General features: G+C 53.1%; 2 protein-coding genes across 2 annotated transcripts; both read left to right on the forward strand.

Annotated features, from left to right (window-relative positions):
• Nucleotides 1-424: 424 nt before the first annotated feature.
• On the forward strand, nucleotides 425-856 carry LOC104347888 (ribonuclease CL2). The gene has a single exon (XM_086464581.1). The coding sequence runs from the start codon at nucleotides 425-427 to the stop codon at nucleotides 854-856; it is 432 nt and encodes a 143-aa protein (XP_086320707.1).
• A 5,507-nt stretch (nucleotides 857-6,363) lies between these two features.
• Nucleotides 6,364-8,604, forward strand: MBOAT4 (membrane bound ghrelin O-acyltransferase MBOAT4). The gene is given in 3 exon segments (XM_009949124.2): nucleotides 6,364-6,482; nucleotides 7,035-7,250; nucleotides 7,632-8,604. Coding segments are annotated over 3 exon segments (1,308 nt in total).
• Nucleotides 8,605-10,623: the final 2,019 nt, after the last annotated feature.

A 10,623-nucleotide genomic window follows, 5' to 3' on the forward strand; every position in this document is an offset into this window, starting at 1 on the left:
CAGGTGCGGGTGAGGGATGCGTAGGGGACCAGAGAGTCTGCGGGAGGGGACTGCAAGGAACTGAAGCATCCAGTGGGTAGGAAGGATATGTAGGGGATCCAGGTGTTGGGGCAGGGGGTGGATCTATAGGGGACCCAGGGGTCTGGGGGGGGGTGTTGCATAGGCAACTCAGCTTCTGGGGAGTGCAGAACTGTAAGGGACCCAGGTGTGTCTGTGGGGGGTTCTGTAGGGGACCCAGGCATCCAGGTGGGATCCAGAGATGGCCCAGGTGTCCAGGGGGGTCCCCATGCATTTAGAGAAGATTCATAAGGGCCCCAGGTATCTGGGAGGGTGAGTTTGTAGAGGAATCAAGTGTCCAGGGTGGGGTTTCCAATGGGGGGCCCAGAAATCCAGATGGCCCTGACCCCACTTTCCACAGGTGCCCATGGCGGGCTGGGCCCTATGCATGGCCCTGGTGCTGGCAGCACTGTCAGGAGCGGTGGGCGAGAGCCGCTATGAGAAGTTCCTGCGGCAGCACGTGGACCACCCCCGGACATCCACGCTGGCGGCCCACCGCTACTGCGAGACCATGCTGGCGCGCCGGCGGGTGACGGCCCCGGGGCGGCCCTGCAAGCCCACCAACACCTTCGTGCACGCGCAGGCCGAGGAGCTGGTGGCTGCCTGCACCCAGACGCCTGACGCAGAGGGGGTCCACAGCACCCCAACATCTATGGGCCTCACTGTCTGCCGCCTGCGGGGGGGGGACACCCGGCCCCCTTGTGCCTACCGGGCCCGGCAGCTCCAGCACCACGTCCGTGTCACCTGCCTTAACGGGCTGCCCGTGCACCTTGCTGGCACCCACGCATCCCCCCAGTGAGGCTTGACATGGAGGGGCTGTAGGTGGGGACCTGGATTCTCCCTCCCACTGGGGCTCTGTGAGGGCCTGCAATAAAGGAGGTGCCGCAGGCCTGGGCTCCGGAATCAGCTTCTGGGGGGACCCTGCGATCCTACCCCTCTCTGGGTGCCCCTGAGCCCCCTTGGGTGCCCCCAACCCTGTCCAAGGTGGACTTGGCCCCCATGTGCCTCCTAAACCCCTGGCTTTTCCCAACCTCTTGGGTGTCCCATAGTCCCCAAGGGTGCATCCGACCTCTCGTGTGCCCCACAGGCTCCCCTTTCCAGGGTGCTCCACAACTCCCCTGGGTGCCCCATACCCCCCCGCCCCCCCCCCCCCCCCCAGGATCCCCCTGATTCCCTGGATGTGCACCCAACTCTCTCCCCCAGTATCCTGACCCTTTGGTTGTCACATTGCTTTCCTGGATGCCCCATAGCTCCTGCAGGGTGTCCCAATCTCCCGTGTGCCTCATAACCCCCTGGATACCCCCACCTTCCCCCATGCCTGCCCCATAAACCCTCATGTGCCCCACAGTCCTCTCTCCCACATGCCTCTGACTCCATCTGGGGCCTCGCTGGAGCTGAGGCTGTTCTTGGGTCCCGTTGGCGCCATGCCACGCACACTGAACACACCCAAACCCACAACACACGCACACACACATAAGGACACAACGCATACAAAACATGGACTGTGCACACAACTGCACACCACACTCGCAACACAAAACATACACACACCTACTCCTACACACATGCATACACAGCACAAACACACACCACATACACAATACACAAGCACAGACACACAACACACACACTACGTGCACATGCGTGCACAAACAAGCATTTTCTTGGGTTTGGGTGGGATTTCATGTGTTTCCACTTGTGTTCATCGCCTCTTGTCCTGTCACTGGGCACCACTAAGAAGAGTGTGGCTCCGTTGTCTTCATTCCTGCCCATCAGTACAGTGATAAGCTGCCCCCGCCTGAGCCTTCTCTTCTCCAGACTGAACAGTCCCAGCTGTCTCATCCTTTCCTTTTATCAGAGATGCTCCAGTCCTTTCATCATTATCAGCCCTTTGCTGGACTCTCTCCGGTACGTTCACGTCTCTCTTGTACAAGGGAATCCATCCCTGGATTCAGCATTCCATGTGTGTCTCACCAGGATCACCTCCCTCCACCTCTGCCTAATGCAGCCCAGCAGGCTGGGGGTCCTCTTTGCTCTGGTCCTGTTGCCAAGGGAGCCCTGAGGACTCCGATGGAAGTGCTGACATCCAGGCGCTGTGCTGCTGCAAAAAGGCAGCCCAAACGCACTCAGAAATTGTAGATGAGGAAGAGAAGTGCAGCAAATGGTCTTCCTGATCCTTTTCAATTGCTGCCTCTCCAAGATGTCTCTCTGTCATGTGCCTTGAGTAACTCAGGTGATACTTTTCTGGAATTCAGCAGAAGGGCACTTGGAGGGGCCTTCGTGAACGGGTGAGCTCCAACTCTCAGCCCTGCCCCAGTGAGGAGAGCTTTTACTCCCTGTACACTGGAGAGGAATTGGGATATTTCAAGGGCATTTGGGGCATTCCTGGCCTGGCAAATTTCAGCAGATTCAGTTCTCCACCCTGCTCTCTCCTGGCCATGGGAGGAGCTGGGTGGGCTGACCCCCTCAGGAGGGAATGCCTGGGGTCTCTGCAAGTGCAAGGGTTTGATTTCTGCTGTTTCTTTCTACTGTGGTTCTTCAAGGCTTGGAGGAGGATTCCAGCCTCTCCGTCTGTTCTCTGGCAGCTCAGACCATCCTGAGGCTCAGAGAGAAAAATATCACCACTGTGATTTACCCTACAAGCCTTGCACTGCAGGCTCTGAAGAGCATGGGAGAGGTGGCTCTCATCTTGGGCAGACAGCTCTGAGCTGCAGGCCCAGAGCAGCAATGCCAGTTCTGGGGTGCGCTGCACACTCGGCTTACCTGAGTGTGCTGGAATGTCTGGGTTGTTCTAGGCATCTCCCATTTGCCTGCAGGGCAACTCCATCCCTCTGGCACTTGCCATCCCATTATTGGAAGCTGTTGGTTCACCCCTCTGCTGTATTTTCCCCTAAGAAGGAACTCCGCTTCTTCAGCATGTGTTAGTGTCTGTTCTTTGTGAAGGCTAAAGGGAAAAACCTCGTCCACAAAGGAATCAGGATCATCCTGAGGGTGTTAGGACATCCACTTTTTCCATCGGCCAGCAGGTCATACCCAGGTGCTTTATCTCTGAGGCAAAGCACCAGTTGATTTGCTGGATTCATAACAAGGATCAGAAAAGCTGTAGCTGCTCCTGCCAGCTCCAAAAGGAGATGCCAGGAGAAGAACTGGCTCTCTGCAGGGCTTCCATATCATGTGAAAAGGGGATGGAAGGGGAACAGCATGCAGCCCGAGACCTTTTTTCCCCATTCCTGGCTACTGTGTGTGGTTCTTGGAGCTGCATACCTCTTGTCCCAGGAGTTCTGTGGTGAGCTTGAGGGGAACCAGCACAGGGAACAGTCTCCAGTGACGTCAGTCCCTGTTCTAAATGTCCCAAAACCTTAGGAGGTACAAGAGGGTCTGTCTCTATCCGGCCTTGGTCTCAACACCAAAAGAGAAAAAGGAGTCCCTAATAGGATTCTGGCTTGAAAATAAACCACCTCGTTTGCCACTGCCGGCACAGGGAAGGGCACAGGGCTGGCCCCTCACCTGCATTGAGCTCAGCTGATGTGGCTGAGCTCAAGAGTTGCAAGGCCATATTTCAGGCATTTCACTTAATTTATTGCCAATTAACATACACTTTTAATTACTGATTTGGGCATAGGGAAGCACAAAAGATATAAAAATTACATGAGGAATTTAGGAAATGTCTTTCCTCCACCTTCCCCAGGCACAACTTCAGACCTCCATGAGTGGGATCACGGCTGCAATAAGAGGCTTCCGCACTATCCTAAAACTACCAGGATGTGGCCCTTTATCCAGGGTAAGAACAAGGCCTTTGCCACAAGCAGCAGTGGGCCATTTTACAGGTAGTGGTCAGCAAATCTGTAGTGGCAACAGGAAGCAAAAGCCAGCGTGAGACTGGTGCCTGAAAATAAAGGAAGGATTTTTGTGGGTTTTTTTTTGTTTGGGTTTTTTTTTAATAAACCATTGCATTTATTTATTAATTCCTTTCTCATTTAGGTACTTTCAGGTCCTGCCTATCAGCCAAACGTAAAGTTCCCAGGTTTGTGGTTGATTCTGCCTTATAACACCACAGAGAGGCAGAAACTATTATCTCTGTTTTGTGGTGATAGTTAAGCAGCTTTCCTAAGGTCACAGACAAAGTCTGAGGCATGAGTTCAGTTCAAGCCTGAACCCTATTTAATGGCCTCCCTTCCCAGTTACATGCTTTCCTCTGGAGAAAAGACAAATCATATCAGTGTGACTTTTTCTCTAAAATAACTTTTTTTTTTGCATAAATGTATGTCTTTCACCTTGCAGTGTGTCCTGAAGCAGATCAGTATAAGCTGCATTATGATAGGCAACCAAAACCGTTCCCAAAACATCACTATATTCTACCAAGAAAGCAACTATAAAGTGGCCTAAAGCTAGTATCTGAGTCATGTCTGAGTGAATTTCTGCCCAGTTTGGCTGATAGTGGTCAGCCTGCTCTTCTCACCTGCTGTATTACCAAAGAATTCATTCCTTAGCCAGGAACCGGGCTGTTGCTTGTTTAGTACATGCAAACAAAGCAAATAATGCTCTCTCACATGCTTCACTGTGGCTCACATGCTTGCTCTAAGATCACACTTCCACCCCCTGGCATCTAATGGTACAAAACGAGAGGCATGAGCAGTGTCTTAACATTTCCAATGCTGCTGTGGAAATTCGTTTCTGCTTCTTGTAAAGCAATGGCATTTTTGCAGAACCATAGCAGGGAATTGCTTAACCGGGCACTGCAAAGGCCTTCAAAAATATTTACTCAGCAAAGTCAATACTGGGCTCCATGGATTTGGCAGAATGGGTCCTGTGAAACCTGTTGTTGCATGCCATCCATGCCAGAATTGACATGGAAAAAGCTTCTCCAGTGCTATCGCTTGCTCTTAAAATATACTCTGCACAAATACAGCAAAATACAGCTGGTTTCTCTGCAGCATTTCCTCTAATAATTTTTTCCATGGGGCTTTGGTCCCCCACCTTCTTGTAACCAAGTAACTCGTCCAAACAAGGTGGTAAGCTTTCCAACATCACGATAGCTTGAAAAGCCCAGTGAAGAGTAGAAGCATTCATAAAAATCAGACTTTATACATTTTTAAAATAAAAATTTCTTTTTTAATTAGCACAGTTCTTTTCTGCAACTTTAGGCACCAATTTTGCTCATTTTATTGAAAAACAGACTAAATTGAAGCATGTATCAAAGGAAAGGGAGAACCTTACCTCTTCTACTCCTCCAATATTTTTTTTTTTCCAGAAGGAAATTCCAAGGTATTCCTCTTTGTACTCACACTGTTCATATGCCTAGAATAAAGCAGATATCAACTGCTTTTAAAAAAAATCTATGAGCTTTGCATTTGAATTTGTCTGGTTTTCCTTAGCTGTATCTCATGAAGAAGTGACAAGTCCTGTAGACTGATTTTCTTGGGCTTTTTTGTTTGTTTAGCATGAAATACTGCTGATGGCATTGTGAAAGCAATAGCAACTGGCTTCACGTCACCCTAGAGATGACTGTTCAAATCACCTTTTAAGTTTGGCCCAAAAGAGGATCTTTTGCTTTCTCATATGGCACATTTTTGAATGAATGCGCAGTTTAAACAGTTTAACTGCAACAGCTAATTTCGACCAACACAAGTATCTCTGTGAGTCCATTTTTTTAAAATAATTTCTTTATTTACTTCAAGAAAAATTGTTTGGAGAGAATAGAGCTATTCCTTTATCCCTGGTAATCAAAAAGGCCCTGTAGCTTGGTCTGAGGGATGGGGCTGAGGGGCTCGCCCTCCCTCGTCATTGAGAAATGGCAGAACCCATCCTCTCCTTTCTGTGACCAAGCGTTTAAATACTGGGACTTACCCTCCACTACCCCATAACAAGTGAGCTGGGGAGAAGCCACAGCTTTCTGTGAAGGGCTGAGCTGAGAGGAAGAGAAGAGAAAGGACCAAGCCTCTGGCATTACCTGGGGAATTTGCTCCGAGGTACATCCTAGCATGGCACATGTGGCAGTTCCAAGAAGCTCTTATCTCGGCAGCTCGCTCTCACTGTCTTCAACGGATGTGGTAATGGCCTAGGCGTCTGGCAGAGCAAATAACCAACCCCCAACTTTTTCCACCTGCACACAAACCTTGGAACAGAGGTGAAGGAGTCAGCACTGATGAATGCAAAAATCATATTCCTCTTCCTGCAGATACCTCTGTTTCCTTGGCTCCACTCTATTTTTTTTTAGGTCCTGAGGCATATAAAGAGGAGCCAGAGCAGCCCTTGGCTCAGTCCTTTCTCCAGGCACCAGAGGCAGTTGAAGAAGGAAGATCCTCGATGTGCTGGGCAGACCTGCTTGTCCTTCTCCCTGCAGCCCCATACCGACTGGCAGCTTTCCCCTTCGCTGCTGTCTTCCACCACCTCTGCGCTTCGGGGCACCTCTCTCTGACTGCCCGGTACGTGGTCATCACCCCTGCTGCCGTGCAGAGGGCAAGTCATGCCTGTGGATGCTTTCTGGGGGCTCTCCTGGCCAGAGGTTCAGCAGGACACATGGTAGGAAGTTCCCACTGACTCAGGTAGGGACATTTGTATGGCTTGGATGTGAGCTGTCCCCAGTCCCCCCTCTCTGCAGTGGGGGCCAGATCAAGGTTGTTAAGGACAAAACAGCCAGGCCAGACATGCCAGTGTTGTGGGAGATGGGTTTAGGGGTGTACCAGGATGAGCATGTGGGCAAGGGGAGAAGGGCAGGGAATGGGGACTGCCTCTAGTGTGACCAGGATGGGGACCAGGCAGGGCCAGCAATATCTGCACCACCTCCCTCCGCCATTCCTGCTTGCAGCCACGATGGCCCTGGTGATCTCTCAGCCCCATGAGAGGCCAAGAGGCAGACTACAAAGGGACTGTGGAAGCTGCAGGACCAAGACTAAGCCCTGCTGTCAACACCCTGGCAGGAGTTTCAAGCCCTATTTTCCCCAAAAGGCAGCCAAAGGGTATCTGGTCTCTTCTAGGTACATATTCCTCCTTGCTGGAGGATGTCTCCTTGCTGGTACAGCCATGGGCAGTTACGCTGTGTTGCTCCTTATCCCTGCTGCTGGCTCTGTGCTCATCCTCCTCTCCGTCAGCCCAGCTCGTGCCCACAACTGGGTCTTCACCCTCCAGATGTCCTGGCAGACACTCTGCCACCTGGGTCTGAGCAGCCAGGAGCTGGACCCACAGGATGCCAGGTAAACCCCCCAGATCTGCCTCCTTCCCGCTCCTCCCCTCGGCAGGTTGGGGTCCACCCTGTGCAACCTGCTGTAGGCGAACCTGCTTTAGCAGGGAGGTTGGACTGGATGATCTCCAGAGGTCCCTTCCAACCCCTACCATTCTGTGATTCTGTGATTTTGTGAGGGTGCAGGGCCCCCAGGCCGCACTGGCATGTTGCTTCCCAGTCGTCAGTCTCCCCTCTGGCTCCGGCTGCACCCCCATGTGTGGGTGACTTCTACAGGCATGGCAGTCCTCTGGGGATGTGGGACAGCACATCCCCTGTGTGCGGCCTTGTGCCCATGCCTCTAACACTCCCTTCGAGGGACTCTCAGCATCTCTCAGGTGCCCTCTCCTTCCAGGCCAGCCATTGCCCTCTCTGCCATCATGTTGCTCACCCAGAAGGCTACATCTCTGGCCCTGGACATCCACGAAGGGCTCGTGCAGCTCCCGCTGGACCAGGGGCTTTTGCAGCGTGCGCTGCCCCTCTGCAGCTACCTGCTCTTTTTCCCGGCCCTCCTCGGAGGCCCGCTGTGCTCCTTCAGCAGGTTTCGGGCCCGGGCCGAGTCCTGCGGTGCTCTCCCCTGCCCGCTGAGGGCCGCCAGCCAGCGGTGCCTCTGTGCGCTGGCCCTGCAGGGGCTGCACAGGGGGCTGGCGAGAGGGCTGGCGGGCAGGCAGGGCTGCGCCGGCCTGGGCTGCCTGCCCCACGCCTGGGCCCGGGCCCTGCTCCTCAGGCTGGCCTACTATTTGCACTGGGTGCTGGATGAGGCCCTTCTCGAGGTGGCGGGCTTTGGGCCAGAGGCTGGCGGGGGAGACCTTTCCACCCATGACCTGTGGACGCTGGAGACCACCCACCGCCTGGCCGTCTTCACCCGGACCTGGAACAAGAGCACGTCCCGCTGGTTGAGGAGACTTGTCTTCCAGCGCTGCCCGGCCCAGCCGCTCCTAGCCACCTTTGCCTTTTCTGCCTGGTGGCACGGCCTCCGGCCCGGACAGGTCTTTGGTTTCCTGTGCTGGGCTGTCATGGTGGAGGCTGACTACCGCATCCATCCCTTCCTTAGCGCCCGGGCCACCTCTCAGAGTGTGAAGCTTCTCTACCGTGGCACAACCTGGGTCTTCACGCAGCTCATCGTTGCCTACATCCTGGTAGCTGTGGAGACTGAGAGCTTCTCTGTGCTTTGCTTGCTCTGGATGTCCTGCAACAGCATCCTTCCCCTCTCCTATGGCCTCGCGCTGCTGCTGCTTGCCAAGAAGCTGAAGCAGAACTAAGGCTGTCCTGGGCTAACTTGTGCAGCTGGTGAGGCACATTCCTGCACACATGAGCACACAGGGTGAGAAGTGCTATGGGCCAACCAACTCTGGAGAACCAGGTTGGCTTTTACTCCTGTGATATCCCCTGGCTTTGAGGGATGTTCTGAAGCAGGGAGGCAAGGTCACCAGATGACTGGGCAAGAGGGCTTCTACAGCCCAGTGTTTTTCTTGGGGCTTTGGGTCTCAGCCTCATCTCACGTAGGGAACACACAACCTCCTCACCAAACTCATCTGTGCTACAAATGCACCAGTCAGCAACCATGTCCAGCTGCTGGGAATTTGTCCTCCATGACAACAGCAGGCACTGGCAGAGAGCTGCCTTGCCACCTTTCTTGTATGCGTGGACCACTAGGAGCCTTGGCACAGGGAAGGGGGCTGAGAGTATGTTTGAGGGCAGCACAAGACAAGAAACACCCCTTTCCCTACACAGCAGTACTACCCAGATGCATGGGTCTGTGGTGCTCCTCCAGCGATTGCTCCTCAGCAAGGTCCCTGTGGCATGTGGACCTCAAACTTTGTTCCCTGCAATACCTGCCCCCACCAAGTGGGTGAAATGCTTGGCCCCCAGGGCGCAGGGTCAGCTGTCCCCTGCCACATGGGGAAGAGGGATGATCCATCCTTTTGGAGAGGATCCTGGGCACCCTGCTAGGAAAAGGGGGGGGGGGGGCTATTGCCCATGGTGTGCTGAGGACAGCACGTGCAAGGGGCAGTAAGCCAGCAAAGTCCTTGGACTTGGCTGTGGCATTCAGCTGAGGCTTAGGTGTCACTTTCCCCACAAAGACACACAGCAGAAACCCTAATGCGCTTCTCCAGTTCATGCATTGGCCTAGGACCCCAAAAGCCTAGGACTGTTTGGGTTGGAGAAGAAGCACAAGCTACCATAGGGGAAGGTGTCAGAAAAGCGTGGAGCCAAGAGTTCCTGTCTGTATGAGAGTAAGAAACCACCTACCAAATCTCAGAATAATACAGCTGGACATGCTACAAGACTATCGTTGGCCTCTGGTCTGCTGGACATGCTGCTGCAGGGTACCAGGACCAACACCACAACCAGTCTGAAGTGCCCAAACTCAGGGGAAAGCATTTTGATCAGGTTAACATGGCACGCCATCCAGGCGCTCTGCCAATACCTGTATGAGCGTTTGTCACTAAACAGAAACTCACCAAATGCAAAATGGATCCAACCTTGCTTCATGTGGTTGGTTGGATGTTTGGCTACTTGAGTCCTGCTGACTACCCAACCCAAGCCTTGCAATCCACTTGCCCCATATATAATCTTCCCATAGCCAGCACAGCTTGCATTCGTCATGGCCAGGCCCTGTCTCCTTCGGTGCTGTCCTGCAAAGCTGCCTCCAACTTATTCCCTATATCCATGCTTAGAAACTGAATCATGTCTTCATCTTATCTCTGAAAAACATGCTAGGCTCCAGGCAGGTTCTCCAGCTGTTTAATCACTCTGCTGTCCCATGTGAGACCACATGCAGTAAGCCAAGGCCAGACTTCCCAGGGCAATGTGTCCAGGATGGTCCACAGGACAGTGGTTCCTAAGCCAGAAGGCTTCTGCCACCTATGCTGGAGCAAAGTGGACCCAAGAGTCAGACACGAGAAAGCCAGCGTGTAAAAAAATCCCTGACGACTGCAGTTGGAGTCATCCCACATTCTTTCAGCAGGTAAGGACATGCATGGCCTCCTCCCTAAGAGGATCAGGGGAAATTCATTGAGAATGGGTGCCCAGCCAAGGAACCATCCCCTCCCATCAGCAGCAACCATAGCCAAACAGACAAAAAAAAAAAAAAATCCAGGTGAGAAGCCTGGAAAAGATTCACCAGAAAGTGTCTGAAGTGTCAAAAAACTGGGGAATTAAAATCCCTCCAAGAGAACAGGCTGGATCTGGAGGTGAATCAAGGCTTGAAGAAAATGCTCATGAATTTCTCCCCGTTTTGAGCTGGGAAGTGGGGTAGCTCAGCTAGTGACATCCTGCCTCAGCTGAGCTGATGCTGGGCTCTCTCCATGGGTCCCAGACCTACCGCTTCTCCAAGGGCTGCA

Source organism: Leptosomus discolor, chromosome 4 (genome assembly GCF_034619465.1).
Source record: "Leptosomus discolor isolate bLepDis1 chromosome 4, bLepDis1.hap2, whole genome shotgun sequence".
Taxonomy (NCBI): domain Eukaryota; kingdom Metazoa; phylum Chordata; class Aves; order Leptosomiformes; family Leptosomidae; genus Leptosomus; species Leptosomus discolor.